General features: G+C 32.9%; 1 protein-coding gene across 1 annotated transcript; it reads left to right on the top strand.

The window, feature by feature from the left end:
• The first annotated feature begins 10,728 nt into the window (after positions 1–10,728).
• LOC128243016 (putative nuclease HARBI1) lies at positions 10,729–12,506 on the top strand. The gene is made up of 3 exons (XM_052960482.1): positions 10,729–11,257; positions 11,811–11,946; positions 12,479–12,506. The coding sequence occupies exons 1-3, from the start codon at positions 10,729–10,731 to the stop codon at positions 12,504–12,506; spliced, it is 693 nt and encodes a 230-aa protein (XP_052816442.1).
• The last annotated feature ends 4,916 nt before the right edge of the window (positions 12,507–17,422 follow it).

Genomic DNA, 17,422 nt, shown 5'->3' with positions numbered 1-17,422 from the left:
AATACCTACCGGCAAAATTAATAGAAAAACCGTTTATTTTAGCTAACAATTCAACAATTAAAGATCCTTTTAACGCAGTATTTTGGCAAACACGCAATTGTGACATTACAACGTAATTCAAGCAGAAATAAGCGGCAATCACATTGTCATCGTTGCACACATTATGATGAAACGTTTTGATGAACGAATGTGGGTGTTAAGAAGAGAGAAAAAAAACCATTATAAAAAAGAAATTGTATTCATCTTATACAAGCGTTCATCGTCGTAAAACATATTGTTAAATATATACAAGTCACAAATTTAAACTTAAATATGCACGATGGCAGGCAAGATGGAGTGGATGTCAATTCGTGTATGTTTACTTTTGGGCATTATTGAACATGTATGTATGTGCATGTTTACGATAATGTCAGACACATTATTTTTGCGAAGATCCGAGCTTTAAATGGAAATATGTATTTGAAATATTTATTAGAATAAAACAATCCTGCAGTGGAGTACTTTAAAGTGCATTAATCATGTATGTTTACCGTTTTATAATCCTGGTATTCCTTTTCAATAGATGCCATCCGCTGGAACTATTTAAACTGATTTTCCCAGCTCAATGTTACTTCGACTTTGATACACTAGTGGCAAGGTCGTTAGGTGTTCATCTACTGGTCATGATTACCCTGCCTACTACATTTGAGGTACCTGGGCCTATGAATTGGCAAATGTTTGATCTGAAATCGTGGGTAAGACATGTAATATGATGGATAGACGTAGACGCCCGTCAGGGATATAATGACAGGTCAAGTAAAAGCATACAAATGAAAGCAATAAAATATACAGTAAGCCATTTATTTGTATGAAAGATAAATTTCGCATTCAAAAACAAATAGGACATCGTCAAGGGTTAACTGCATTTGTCAATTCGCTGACTACCATTTGAAGCTGATTTCTACTAATCAACTGAAACTTTTAAGTTTAAAAAACTGTTTAGAAGATGTATGAGTGTACTGAATAACTTCTGAAGAATTTGGAGAATTTATACTGTCAAAGTAGGTTATCTTTCAGGTCTTACATTTTATAACACAAACAAATTTAATAATGATTTAAATATAGCAACATTAATTAACCATTATTTTCTTAAGTTATACTAAAAAGAAAATAATATTAAAAGTCAAATGTATCTCGAAATTGCTTAAACCTATCATTTAGGTGTCTTTTCTATTGTTTACTCCTTTTTCAGCAAAATTTGCGCTTGTTTGACTGTAAATTACGTTTTTTAACGACAGTAAACAATTTGAGCCACAGTGTTTGATGAATCAAACGCATCCACTGTTTCCAGTATATATAGAAAAGGACAATCAATCAGGAATATTTCTCCTTCGGTGCTATGATATATATTTTATAGTTCAATTGTGTACCCATCCAACATATAAAACTATTATAAGCCCATGTTGGTTTGGACATCAGTTGTTTTTACTGAATGGTAATTGAAAGAGCAAAAGGTTAGCATTTATACAAAAACTGTGAAATGCATTTATTGGCAGGTTAAAAGGTTCTTCCAGTGGTGTCTATAAAGAGGTTAGAACAGGGATAGTATATCCATTCAACTGAATGTCCATAGGGTAATTAATTGTTGGCTGAAATGACACAAGCAGTCGGTAATTATAATTTGTTTCACTCTTGGTTAATGTCAAGGGACTGTATATTTATGGGTGGAGGCCTTATAACATAATATATTAACATTTAATAGAAATACTAATTAGTCACTCAACGAATCTCGATTTTTCAATTAAGTATAAAATGTATAATATATTTTGGAATGAATATGCCAATATGTACATGTAATTGTAGTGTCAGCATAAGGATTTTTCTGAATATAACTTGCTGTCGTCCATTTTCATCACTTATTTGGCTGCACCCTTTTATGTACCGATACTTTGGTTAAGAAATCTGTCTTGTCAATCGGAGAGATAGTAAATTCAGATTCCTAAAATTAGATCACCCACTCCAAAGGGTTTTATGTGACATTGATGTGTATATGTTTTGCGAAAGATGCGTTTTTCATTATTAATATTGCTCCTTTATTGTCTTACGACATTTATTGTGTATGTTTTAAATTAATCCAGAACTAACTTGGAAGGAATTGAAATGCAAACTGAATAAACATAACTTTTTACCGTTAAACAGGATCATAATGTATTTATGTAAGACCTACTCAATTTAAAAACAAAAATAGAATTAAACAAATGCATTTGAATTAGCAATAAGAACATTTATTATTGCTACCCTCTTTCACTATACACCATTTGGCGTTATAGGTCAAATATTAAACGAGGAGCAATCGACTTGATATGCAACTTAAGTTTTTTTTGCAGGAGAGGGGGTTGACATTGTCATGTTCGAGAAAATAGTATTAACATTTTGTTTTGAATGGATAAAAACAAGCTAGGATATATAGATTTAAGATATTTATATTATTTGAGATGATCATATTCAAGGAAGAGAATTATCCGCAATACTTTTAAAATATATGAATATTGCAGCAATTGCAAAAAAAATTGTCGAAAAAAGAAGTTAAAACACAAATGATATTTTCTCGGACATTTTTTTTTGTATTCTACATGGTTTTGATATCTAAAGCGTGCCAAGAATATATAGCTTGATTGCTATCCAAACTATTTAAATTATTATTTGGTCAGATTTTCAATGATTTACACTTTCATGTTATTTGATAGTAATAATTAGTTTTTAGTTGCTTTTTACTTTACACATTTAAAGTGATACTCTTTTTTACGATAAATAGATACACATGTATAACAAATATAACTTTCGAGTGATAAGCCTTAAACAAATTTCCAAATAATACATTTATGGAAAATATATATTACGAATAACAAGGGTGTAACCGTTTATTTGATAGCTAAAATTGCACACATATTAAATGACTTAAATGATTAACGGTGATCAAACATCGTCTCATAAAGTAGGCGTTCCGTGTTGGCTGCACCTTTCTTTCCAATTAAACGCGGTGTCCTTCATAACAACTATTGTTTTTTATATGTATCCATCCTGTTCAGGTAATTAAAACAATTGTAGTATTGAAGTAAATCTTATAGGGGAGTAAGGGTGCATCTTTATGACGGCAGGCCGTCTAATAGTTCATTAGATCAAAACTAAACGCTACCTTCCTATTAATTAATTACAAACAAAGACTTATTTAGAGCAAAATGTCGCACAATGAATCTGTAGGCCAGTGCATATGCTTGAGCTTCTAAATAACTTACGTAATAAAACCAATTAATAACAAACTGGAAATTTGACAGTTGTTTTCGTTACTAAATGGAAATGGATTTGGTATATGTTTAGATTGTTTACAAAGTAACGTTGCGGCAGACTTGTGTACAACGAAAAGGGTCCAAGACAAAGACGTTCAAAACAATGCAATATATTCTCTTCAAACATTACTTCTAGAAACATAACACTATTGTCCAGACAATATTCCATAAGTTATGCTATAACTAAATGATAAGTACAAAGATGTGGTAAAGGATGCACTCTCTATATTTAAGACTAAGAATGCTACTTGAGATTGATATGTTGTTTTAGTCTAAGTGAGGCACATCATTTATAGTTGTCATACTTCGAAATCAGTGCAATATCTGAAATCGGTGAGAAGACATTCGTAAATATCTCTGAGATTAGATTGTTTCTGCTGATCTAGATTGTTGCTATTTTACAGCCTGATGAAACATGGATTCCTTGAAGAATGAATGATGCCCAACTTAAAAGTTAGTTTTTATTTCTTTAATACAATCGCGACTTACCTTCTTTACTTGATTAAAACAATTTAACTGAACTGAAGGAAACTGTTAAGGAAATGTATGATGGCATATACGTGAAGCGCTCGAAATAGCATTTATTTCCAAGCTAAAGGTTTGCCTGTGTACATTCAAATGTACTGGGCAATTAATTAATATTGTATAACTTATAATTAGTTATATTTTAAAATTTTATAACAAAAGCAGTCACAGTTTATTGAAAACTGTTACATGGCAGCACTTGCAGGTTGAACACTTTCAACGTCCATATCACAAACATTTAACGCTTTCCATATATAACACTAAGTTGCATAAAATGATGTGGAAGGATTAATACGTAAATAGCTACACTCTCAACGAGTAAACAGATTTACAAGATATATCATTCTGTGTCAAACAACAATTCTATAGCACAACGTGTTTAGATAAGGATTCAGTACGGTCCTGTACATAGAAAATCACATCTAGCAAATTGCTCATAATCATCAGTAAATTTTACCGCTTTAGTTCCAAATGGAATACAAGGTTTTGCTCTTTCGTAAATGACCGCTCCAGGATGTATTGGTTAGGGATTTTTTAATAATCCTGACGACTTTACAATTGTCTCTTGTTGATTGTTTTAAACAAGATAACATTGAAAATCTTGCTGATGGCACTGTTCTCTAGGTTATTTTGTCAAATTGCACTTTTCATTAAAACAGATACAGAAAAATAGATTGTGTTGTTACAATGAATGGGGCATAAAACAATAATATGGATTGTATTGTTATGATGATTGGTGAACAATAAAGATTGAATCACATCAGAAATACGTGCAATGAGTTGGCATTTTCGCCTTATTAAGTAAGTATACAGAAAATCGATTACAGACAATTCTGACAAGGTGAAAAAGTAATTTGAAGTCAGTTGTTGAATGTCCTTGATTAAAGAACTATGGTTTAAACTAGACTAGAGTTGATTATCAATTTAAAAGCTAAGCCTTAAAAGCATATTGATCTGTTTTGTTTCATTCAATTTGCTTTAAATTTGACACTGACAGATGGTTTATACAGCGGTGATTTTTCCCCCACTTGCAAACATTAATAACCCACTTGCAAACATTAATACTTTAAAAGTGCTCGTTATTCAAGTGTTTGTAATAACTTGGTATACTATTGCATAGACACAGGTTTGTCCGTACTTTTAAACTAAAGTGTATGATATGTCAGTTTGTTTTATTTTTTAATCGGACTAAACAGTAGCAATATCGTTGCACTTTGCATCAATGAGAAGCAAATATCACGTATTACCTTAGATTTTTGTCGCAATTTAAATGAATGAATAGATTTTGGTATTTTTATATAATCATGATGTCAAAGAGTAAAGCATTTTATTAAATAATTGTCCTGAGATTCGTTACTGAAAAAACTTTTTTTGGTGCCAATCTGGTGTATTGTCCCTTTAAACTGCTATTTAGTGAACATATTACACTTTTACAGCATATGTATATAGATTATATATTAATATCAATAACTAATGTTTTATGGAATAATCTATGTGCTAATTGTTTTAATGTTTTAGATGAATTGTTGTTCAATGTTTATAATTCAGTTTAAAGTCTCAAACTTTAAATAATTAAATATGTTTACACCTTTTGTATACATTGTTATATTCAATGATTCAATGGCGCTAACAACGTCAACTACAGGGGATTTATATTCATTTAAAATTGCTGAGGGGGTCAAACCATTTTTCCGGGTTATTTGCAGAAGCTTAAAAATCTACAATATATACAACGCTGTTTTACATATTAAAATAGTTAAGTACAGATTGATTGCCACATAATTGTAGAGTCTGTGATAATTAATTTTAAGTAAACTCAATCTGTTTGTTGTTTTTTTTGTTTTGTTTTTCCATTTATGTTTAAAGTAGGACAACTCTGAATTACTATTATTATTATTATTTTATACTATTACCTGCTTGTATGATATTCAGTATTTGGTAAATTAGTACCGTATATTTATTGTGTTTGTATTTATGAATTTTCTCAACCATTAAAATATTAAATTTCCTTTGCATTGCCTTTACCTTACTTGTGATGCACCTAAATGATCTAATTGATGGTCAAAGTCATAGTCGTGGTATGTCGTATAAAATTAATTTTCCTTTGACACTTGTTTACCTAAGAAAATTGTACAGCATTAGCAGTTTCTGTAGTTGATAACATACCTAGAGCCCGTCTAAGGCAGTGCCTTATTTCATAAAACGGAAACGGGCCCTTAAGATAAAAATAAATCACTTTTTAGGGCCGGCCACAATCCAAAAGTGGGTAGGGAAGGTCAAAAACTTAAATGTTAAAACGGTTTAGGTTTTATTTAGTTTTGACGACCTTTTCTTTTTCTTTCTTTTTTTTTTGGGGGGGGGACTTATATTCTTGGTGACATCTTTTGGGAAAGTAAAGAGTAAATCAAATTTGATAAAAAAAAGATTTTATCAGATTATGAATCAAAAAGAATTTACATTATTTCGGAAAAGTCTGTCGACATTATTACTTTGTTTTTATGTCAAAATGCCCCAGACTAACTATTCAACAATTTATTGAGAGTTATTGGTGATATCTTATCAAAAAAGAAAGTTATTCAGAAAAATAATTAAAATAGTGGATGAGATTTAATTCCGGGTTACAAAAATGCATATATCGTTTCCAAAATAGCTGCAATCAACACATATCCCTAATATATTGTTCATTAGGCAGTTCCAATAAGTTTGATTCATAAACATATTCTTTTTGTATTAAACATTTCCGGGGAAACGTAAATGCTTTTTTATTTAAAATCTGATATAGGGGATCTCAAATGAGTGTTTATTGGGTATCAAATTTATTAAATGAGTTCATTTTAAAACGATAAAAACGAGGCTTTGTCAACGTCATTACTAATCACGCGAGTGTGTACATGTCATTTGGCGATTGAAGTTTGAAAAGACCGTTAGTTAGAGTCACAGTCGCTTTCAGTAGTGCGAATAATTCGCTTGTAGCTGTTGGATCACATCATGGATTTTGGTCATTTTGATGGATATACACATTGAGTTTTACCACCGTGAATTGGAGCACCTAAATGTTGTAAAATCCAACAGAAAAAAAATGAGATTTCATGTGGAATCAGTGACTGTGTGAACTGGAGAATTGCTGGCGAACTGTGTGCATAGACTGAGCATTGTACAGGTATTTTCACTGGGGTACAGGATGCTGGATATTTCCTTGTGTTGATTTGGATTTATGTGGCTATGGTTGTTTAAAGATGCAATGTTCTTGTGTCCCGATATTTGCATAATCTGGTTCGCAGGAACATTGTTGTCATTCATGATTCAATTCCTGGACGTGGTATTTTCTGGCGCTGTGATCAGGGGGTCGTTTGTGTGGATTAATGTTTTGAAACATTGTTTCTGATGTGTGTTTACGTTTTTTGACAGCGCGTATGAATACATTCCTCTGTGATACGGTTACCTAATTTGCATAGTTATTACACTACTTATATATGAAAAATATTGCATGGGGTTATAAGTAAGTTATGGTATAAAAAATATGATTTCGTAAAAATATTCTCAACTCCTAATTACTTTTCATGGTGCAACGGATATATGAATCATGCTTGATAAATATTGATCCTCAAAACTAAATAGAAATCGATTCTTTGAAACATTTGAAATGTTGGTCCTTCAATCGATGTTTGCATCGCTTCCGACCCTTAATAAAATTGCTTTAATTTACGTGTCTATGTAAATTGCATCACAATACTTAAGTTTTACATATTAAGCCGTATCTTTAGTTACACTAAACAAAATTAGGCGATTTTGATAAGCTATATGAATCGTAGAGTATAATACGCGAGATCTTGCAGTGGTGTTTGTTAAGTTTCTCCCGATTCTTCTTATTTTAGACCAACGAACTCTGGATCTTAAACGTCTTTTATTTTAGACTAAGGTATTATTTGTTGAGATTTGAAGAAGCATCGAACGTCATTCCAAAATATTTTTTGTTGGGTTTAAAACCTCGAGTAATCACAATGTGCGGCTACATTCAAGTTTGTCTTTGTTTCAATAGCAACATTAGGTACTATTTTCACGTTTCAATATTTATGAACAAATTGTGTGTTGGAAATGTATCCCGGTGTTTATTTTGATTCACTTTTAATGTAAAACTTGAGTTTGATTTCTAACATTTGTCCGATTGACTGACACCTTTCTAAGTTATACGACATTGTGTCGTACACTCAGTGATCAGGTGGCCTTTATGAATGCAAACGAAATCAATCGGATTTATTGATTAGAACGCATGACAAGCGCAAACATGTTTTTGATAACGGAATACAAACTAACAACACTGTGTTGTAACAGTTTGTATACTATTCTTTTATAAGGCTATCTTTTAAAGCATCAGTATCTTCTGTCCCGCTATTGGCCAGCCGGAAACATAAGTGGTTAGACAGCTCTCAATGAGATATTCAATTTATTGGAAAGTCGGCATTATGACGTGAGAATTATTGAGGTACATGTTTTTAAATGTCGAATTTGAGTTAGATTATATCAAGATGAAGCAAATCCGATTAACTCCTTTGCATTCACATCGCCGCAGATCACAGACACGTTTATGCTTCCACGAATGAACCACCTTCACGGTATCTTAAGGTTAGCTCTTAAGTACGTTTCGTTTTTTTTAATTTTATTTGCGCACATTGGTTAGTCTTACTAAATTGCACTAGATATAACGGAAGGTTTCAAAAGCTTATATCAAATATAAATAACAGTAAACAGTCAGGAAAGACTGGTTATAGATATAAAACTATAATGAATGCAACATTAATGTATCTCGCGTACATTTAAGGGTAAAACTCCGATAAATCTGTTCGATGTTTGAGACAGCAATTGTCCTTTACGAATCCATCTTGTTTGGGTTAGTCTGTCTAGGCATTATTGCATTAGATATTCATTACATTGCCTATTGTTAGAGCTGTATATTAATTTAGCTAGAATGTTGCGTAGTGCCGGAAAACAAAGACGAAATATGTTGAAAGTAGGCATTATTCAGAGAAAACATGTTGACTACTTTCAGATTAATAAATAGAGTATGTGACATTTAACTTGATATTTCCAACGATAACACAGCTTCAAGGACGAGAATGCATTTATCAAACAACGCCCACACTCATCCACGGTGTTAATGGATAGCCTTAAGCATTTGAAAAACACAGCTTTTAAATACAAATATAGTTAAGATTCCTAGTTATTACATTTCAATTTACAAAAAAACATCATTTGATCTAATCTATCAATCAAGACATTTGGAATAAATTTTGAAATGGAATAAGTTGTCAAGTTTATTTGTCAGAAATTGAATTGATTTGGCAACACAAATATCAAAAGCGTTTATTTCAGCTTACAATTCGCAATCAACTACGAGTTTAATGCGGTAAACACGCATTTGTGAAATTACAACGACATCTTGGCAGATGTGGGCGGCAATCACATTGTTGCAATTGTTGCAGACCTAATGATGAAAAGGTACAATAAACGAATGTGGATGTTAAGAAGAGAAAAAAAATAACAATGTCAATTCGTGAATGTTTACATTTGGGCATTAATAAACATGTGTGTATGTGAATACTTACGATAGTATCAGACGCATATTTGCCAAGATTCGAGCTTTAAATAAAGATAGTTATATGAACACCTAGAATTAAACAATCCTGCAAAGGAGTACTTTCAAGTGAATTAATAATGTAAGCTTACCGTAAATCCTGGTATCCCTTATCAATAGATGCCATCCGCTGTACTATTTAAACTTTTACTCATGTGACTTCGACTTCGACGTTTGATCCACTAGTGGCAATGTCGTTAAGGTTCATCTACTGGTCTTGACTATCTTGCCTACTACGTTTAAGGTCCCTGGGCCTATGTATTGCCTAATTATTGATCGAAAACCGTTGGTAAGACGGGTGGTCTGACGGATATACGGTGACGCCCGTCAGGGATATAATGACAACTCAAGTTATAGCATACAAATGAAAGCAATCAAATATACAGTAAGCCATAACATTTGTGTGAAAGGTAAATATCGCAGTCAAAAATAAGACATCCTCAAGGATCTCCTGCATTTGTCCATTTACTGACTAACATTTGAACCTGTATTCTACTAATCAACTGAAATTTTACTTTAACTTTAAAAAACATTTTGGAAGCTGTATGTGTGTACTGAGTAATTTCGGAATGGAGAATTTATAATGCGAAGAAAAGGGTATCAATCAGTTCTTACATGTTATTCCACAAAGGAATTTAACAATTATTCAAATATAGCAACATTAATTAACCATTAGTTCTAAAGTTATTTTTATCATACTAAATGAATAAAAATATTAAAAGTCAAATGTATCTGGGAATTGCCTATGATTTAGGTGTCGTTTCAATTGTTTACTCGTTTATTCAGTAAAATTCGCGCTTGTTTAACTTTAAATTACTTTTATCAACGACGAAAAAGAATTAGCCACGGAGTTCGATCTTGTGTATATAGCAGGGAAAACTATGCATCCACTGTTTCCAGTATATATAGAAAGGGATAATCAATCAGGAATATTTTTCTTTCAGATTTTTTTTTATAGAAAATGACCTACAAACAGATGCTATGATAAATATTTTAAAGTTCAATTGTTTCCACATTTAAATCTATTATAAGCCAATGTGGTTTTGACATCAGGGGCCGGTTGCTCAAAACCTCCGTTAGGCTTAACGGACCGTGAAACAGCTAACGGTCCGTTAAATTTCAACATGGCGTTAATTTTCTGTTGCACAAAGAAATATTAAGTTTTAACGATGGAGTTAACGGTGAAACTGACCGTTAAAGTTAATTGAGATAAGAACCTCAATTAAAGTTAACGGCAGATTTATCATGGCAGGTATATTTTTACCAAATGTAAGGAAACAACGTCAGTATGGACATACTCCTCATGTTCAGCATCTTGATGATGGGGAAATGCACGAGAGGTATCGTTTCACAAATGATGGCGTAGCATTTTTGGAGGATATCTTGTATGATGATATAAAAAGAGAAACTCACCGGAACAGGGCCCTCAATGTGCGACAGATGGTTCTTATAACCCTTCGGTTCCTCGCCACAGGGGCGTTTTTCAATGTTGTAGGAGACAGCATGGGTTACCACAAATCAACAGTTTCTCGTGTGGTAACCCGCGTGACAGAGATTATTTGCAAAAGCATGAAACGATTCATTGTATGGCCTTCCGACGAAGAGAAGAATAGAGTGAAGAGCGGATTTTTCACATCGGCAGGCTTCCCTCACGTAGTGGGGTGCGTTGACGGGACACACATCCGTATCCACGCCCCTTCTGTTGATGAGCCAGCTTATGTCAACCTAAAAGGCTATCGTAGTATCAACATGCAGGCAGTTTGCGATCATGAAGGTAAAAAATGATTGAAATTTCACTAGAAACATTCTAAAGATCCCTTTCTTGTAAACGCTTTATCAAATAATTTTTGTCAACTCGTCTTAGACCGAAACGGTCATAAAATCTGAAATTCACCCCGATTATCGATCAATAATGGGCATATTCGGTTTGGTCAGAATGTGACAATTATCATAGAAAGTTTTACAAATGGTCCCCTAAATGTTTTTCATTTAACTTAATACAGTTTACCACTCTAACCTAACCTAACCATACGCAGGGATGGCTCCAGGATTTGATGATTGAGGGGTTTTAGTTTGGACATACAGCTCTTAGTGCTCCCTCTCTCCCCCGACATCGACACAAATAAACTTTACATTTGTGATTGTACATTAAAGATCATTAAGGAACCGTCCCTGATGATATAGGCTGGAGGCCTTAATGCAATAAATGTTTGAATTGAATTGATGATAAAAAAAATGAGAATGTTGTTTATAATCATGTCATAAAATTGTAAGACTGAACGTGCTGTTAAGCTAATTTGTAAATAACTAAATCATTATTTTCCCAGAATTGTTCACAAGTGTCAACGCCAGTTGGCCGGGCTCGTGCCATGATGCACACGTGTTCATGACATCAGGGCGTTGCAACAGGCTACAACGAGACAATCTATGTCTGGAAGATAGGGTGCTGCTTGGAGATAGTGGGTAAGTAGCATATACAAAGCATGATGTCATCAGATTAAATTCGTAGCTGAACCGTGCTCTAGTTGTTAATTATAAACACTTCACTTTCAATCAAGGGGTCGCATGTTTTTATTCCCTGTCGCATCACTAAACGTACTAATCGTCTCGCGGGGGGGACGTAAAATGGGGGTCAGTGCTATACACTGATGCACGTTAAAGAACCAGGGTAGCTCAAACCAGGGTTACATTCTGTCTTTGCACAGCATGCTCCAAAATTGAAATGACTAATATTCATAATGGAGCAATCGCTGAATGAGCAAGGCCCGAGTTTGCATAGAAAGGGCCTTTGGTAGGCTCAAGCGGCGCTTCCACGTGCTGCACAGTGAGGTACTTTCTTGCATATGTTTTTTAAATACTCGGACTAAGTTTATTCAGTCTATAGTTAAAGTGCATAAAATGACTGCTTTCATTTTTAACTTTACTGTTCGCCTTTATGATATGTGATGATATTAAAAACTTTGCTATGATTACTATTTATTTATTTTTATTTCAGATCAGTCCAGACAAGGCCTGTCGCATAGCTACAGCCAGTGCAATTTTACATAATGTAGCAGTCATGTTTAATATGCCAGAGGTAGATGATGTAGATGTCATACAAAACATTGATAATAATGTGCAGGATGATGTTGGTACTGGAACAGCGACACGGGATTTTATTGTTAACAGTTACTTTTAATCATCATCATCATCATCATCATCATCATCATCATTATCATCATCATCATCATCATCATCATCATGCTGTAATAAAGAATAACTTTAACTGTTTGTTTTGTTCGTTTTCATTTTTACATATCTATTTACAATACAATACAATTAAATTTAATTTAATTGAAAAATTGGCTTTTTATGAAAGAGTCAACGTCCTCGTTGTCCATACGACTCTCATATTTCTCTAGTACCCGTTGCTGTGTCTCAACCAGGTTTTGCTGAAAAATATTATTATCATTAATTAATTTAATAATAATAATAATAATAATGATAATAATAACATTAATTATAATTATGATAATAATAATGATAATGCTAGTGATACTGATCCTACTAATACTACTTTACCTACTGCTACTGCTGATGATGGTACTACTCCTGCTGTTGTTACTGCTTCTGATGCTACTACTTCTACTAATGCTACTTCTGCTGCTGCTGTTTTTGCTACTACTACGACTACTACTACTGCTACCAATAGTACTATAACTAGTACTACTACACTTCCAGTTCTAATTCTATTACTTTCAATAATAATAATTAGCTGCAACAATCACGAAAACAATAAAAATAATAGGAAATTGATTTTATAAATGATTTTTATATCTTCTTCTCTGACAATGCCACCTGAGATTTGAAGAAACGAATTTGCCACTCGGCAACCTCCTCGCTTAGGGGTTTCTTCCGCTTTGGTCTGCAAACATAAGATCAGAGAATGCAATTATCAAGACAAGGTTAAGTTGAAACTGTTAAATGGGTATTTTAGAAGCTGCCGTAACTTGGTTCGTATACGCATTCCATATCAACACAAAAGCAGGTTTACACTTTGACAGTTACACGTTAGTAAATATATTATTTTGTGTAGAGAACAAATAAACATATTACTGAAAATGCTAAACTAACACAGAAGCTCTCCCTGCAAACGTTGCCCGTAAGCTCGAGGTGCAGGGGTCCTGTTTCACTTCAGTTGGGCATGTTGGCTCGAGATCAGAGGGCTCCTCTCCCTCCTGTGGGACCACTGATGGGATGTTAGCAATATAGCTCAAACCATCTGCAATTAAAAAGCATTAGTTGACGTTTATTTCAAGATAAAGGAACAACACAACAAAATTGTATATTGAAGAAATTATATAACTTCTTTCATAATAAGTTTCTAACAATCTGTATTAAAGAACAAAGAATTAAAGTACGTTTTGACTTCTTTAAAAATTTACCAACAAGAAAGACAGAAAAGTCAATTGACAGTGAATGACTATCGATTTATCATGCCATTAAAATGCTTTTGAAAGTAGACTAAATTTATAATGTATATACCCTTGTAACTAAGTTGTATGTATATAACGATTGTACATGACAAAATCTAGTTTCCAATTAAATTAAGTAACAATGTAATTGAATTCCAATTAATATTGTGTCACTTTGCAACAGCTCGTAAAGGGAGGTCACTGCGTTGCAATTCAATTCTTGGTATAGTTTTCTTTGCGATATTTATTCTTGGGAGTTAAATGCTTGATCTTGCCATGAGATCGTGTTTCTATAAAACTGACAAAAAATGGTGAGTACTGTGGTTGTTTCGACAAGTGAATTGAATAACAGGTACGTGTTAATGTTTATGTTTATGTTTAAGCAGCTTTGAAGAGTAAAATTTCACTAATTCGTCAGTGCTTTTCAGTAATAATATATTTCTATTAATAGCAACATGATGTACGTTTATTTTTAGAACATTGGGTTTCGCATATAGCAATATTTATTTAGTAATCGTACATTATTCAAACACATACACTGCAAAAGTTCAAACCATTTTCGTCAGTGTCCGCCCCTCCTGTTATGCCGCTGAAGCTTGCATTGCCATGAACAGAGACAATCCTCTGTGATTGCTCCGATGCAACCTTTAGACTTGCCAAGCCCCTACCACTCTCGCGTCTCTGCAGCTTTTCACTGTAATTTTTAACAAAATTTTATTATTCCATGACCAATAACTTTACTTACAGTTTAGTAACAAAAAATTCTAATGATTTTGCGTGCTGTGAAAATCTTCAAATGAAAACAACATAACAAACCACTGAAATTATCAACATCACAATATCTTATTTTTTTAAAGATGACATTTGGTATTATTTATTATTTTGCAGTATTCTATATATCTAAGAATTAAACAAATATTTTCACCTTGTCACCTCTTCCTTTGCAATTCTTCTTATATTCTGCCATTTGTTTGATACTTCTTCTGCAGATCTTATGGCAAAGCCCAAAGAGGAAATTATTCCAGCAATTCGGTGCCATTCTTCTTTTTTTCTGATTTGTAACCTTGTTACTGAAGCTAGAGCTAAGTAGCTCTTTAATTTCTTCTACACTCATAAGTTCCTCTAACATCAAAACTTCATTTTTATTAAAGTTTGTTTTTCTCTTTTTTTGCAGAAGACAAGTCAGCCATCTTGGAAGGAGAATGATGCATTATGGGACAGGAAGTAGAAATTTAACTGCCTGTTAAGGATTTAACACTGGCGTTATGGACTTAACGCTGACGTAATTTAACGGCAGCGTTAAGTCTCTTTAAGCAACAGGATTTTAACGGAGCGTTATCTTACGCTCCGTTAAGGATTTAACGGACTATTAAGGTAACGTAGCGTTATATTTAACAGAGGTTTTGAGCAACCGGCCCCAGTTGTTATTTACTGAAGAATGTGCAATTAATTGGTAATTAAAAGAACAAAAGGTCAGCGTTTCACAAAACCTGTGAAATGCATTGTTTGGTCTGTTAAATGGGATTTCCAAGTGATGTCCACAAAGAGGATGGAACCGGGAAAGTGTATCGATGAATTTGCATGTTCATGGGGTAATTAATTGTCGGCTAAAATCACATACCAGCAGTCGGTTATTATAATTTGTATTACCATTGATTAATGTAAAGGGACTGTATGTGTATGGGTGGAAACCTTATATTAACACAAAATGACGACATTTAATAGCAATCCTTAGAAGTCACGTCTCTCGACTTTAAATTAAGTTAAACATGTATAATATGTTTTCATATGATTATGTCCATAGGTACATGTACTTGTATTTCCAGCTTTAATATTTTTGCCGAATACAGCCTATATGTGTTTGTTTCCACGCAGCTATTGAAAATAAAAAAGAAACTAAAAAAAATCAATATGTCCTTGTGACTTGTTTTTCATCCCTTTTATGCCTGTTTTGGCTTCAGCTTTTCATGTACCAATTCTTTGCCCAGAGGTATTCCTGTCAGTCGGAGAAATATTTAATATCAGATTCCTGGAATTACATCACCCACTCAAAATGGATTTTTGTGACATTGATATGTGTATATTGCACGAGAGATGCGTTTTTCAGTATTAATCTTGCTCCTATATTATCTAACGACATTTATTGTGTCTGTTTTACATTTAATCAAAAATTAACTCGGATGGATTTGCAATGAGTTCTGAGTGAACTTAACTATAGCCGGTAAAACAGGATCAAAATGTATTTATGTCAGTCCGCATGATTTAGAAACAAACACATAATTAAACAAATAAATTGAAATGGACAATTAGAACATTTATTATAACTTGCCCTTTTTATTATATATCATTGGGCGTTATAGGTAAAATGTTAAACGAGGAGCAATCGGTGTGATGTGCTAATTCAGATTATATGGTATGAGAGGGGGTTGCCATTTTGATATTCGAGAAAACAGCAAAAAAATATAAGTTTTGGAACGAATTAAAGCAAGCCAGTTTAGTTTTAAAGATGATAAGAGATGTATCTGCAAAACTTCAAAATATATTAATTTTTGCATCAAAAGGAAAATGGTCGAAACAGAAAGTTGTAACAAAAATGAAATTGTCTCGAACATTTTCTGTATCTATCTTCGTTTATCTATAGCATGTCAAGGATATATGGCTTGATTGATATCCAAAATATTTAAAAAAAATATTAGGTCAGATTTTCATTTATTTACACTTTAATGATATTTCAAAGTAATCATTAGTGTTTATTTTCTTTTTTCTTTACACGATTAAAGTGACAGTCTATTTACAATCAATACATACACAAGTATAACAAACATAACTTTTAAGTGATACACCTTTAACCTTTCACTAAATAATGCATTTATAGAAAATATTAATTACTGATAACAATATTGTAAACTTGTATTAAATAGGTGAAAATGCAAATATTAAATGACTTGTGGATCATAAATGATTTACAGTGATCAACCATCGTCTCATAATGTAGAATTACCATGTTGGTTGTACCTTTCTTTAAAATTCAACACGATATCGTTCATAAAAACCACTGTTTTTGATACAGATGCATGCTTTTCGGCTAATTAAAACAATTGTAGTATTAATATAGATCTTATTTGGGAGTAAGGTTGCAACTTAAGTTGTTCATAAAACCAATATTTATGCGAAAACCTACAGAAACAATCTCAGTAGCAAAAAGTTTAATGGCACTGGGTAACCAAATTAAATGCTACCGTCTAAGTGTTCAGAGCGAAATATCACACAATGCATTTTTAGCCAGTGCTCAAGCTTGATATAACTCACGTTATAAAACCAATGAATAACTTACTGGAAATCTGGCGGTTGTTTTCGTCAGTAAATTGAAATGGAATAAATATATGCTTAGATTGTTGACAAAGTAAGGTTGCCTCAGAGTTGTTTACAAAGAAAAAGGTCGAATATAAAGACGTTTCAATACAAAGCAATACATTCCTGAAATG

Source organism: Mya arenaria, chromosome 8 (assembly GCF_026914265.1).
Source record: "Mya arenaria isolate MELC-2E11 chromosome 8, ASM2691426v1".
Classification (NCBI taxonomy): domain Eukaryota; kingdom Metazoa; phylum Mollusca; class Bivalvia; order Myida; family Myidae; genus Mya; species Mya arenaria.
This window is presented reverse-complemented; position numbering and strand designations above follow the sequence as displayed.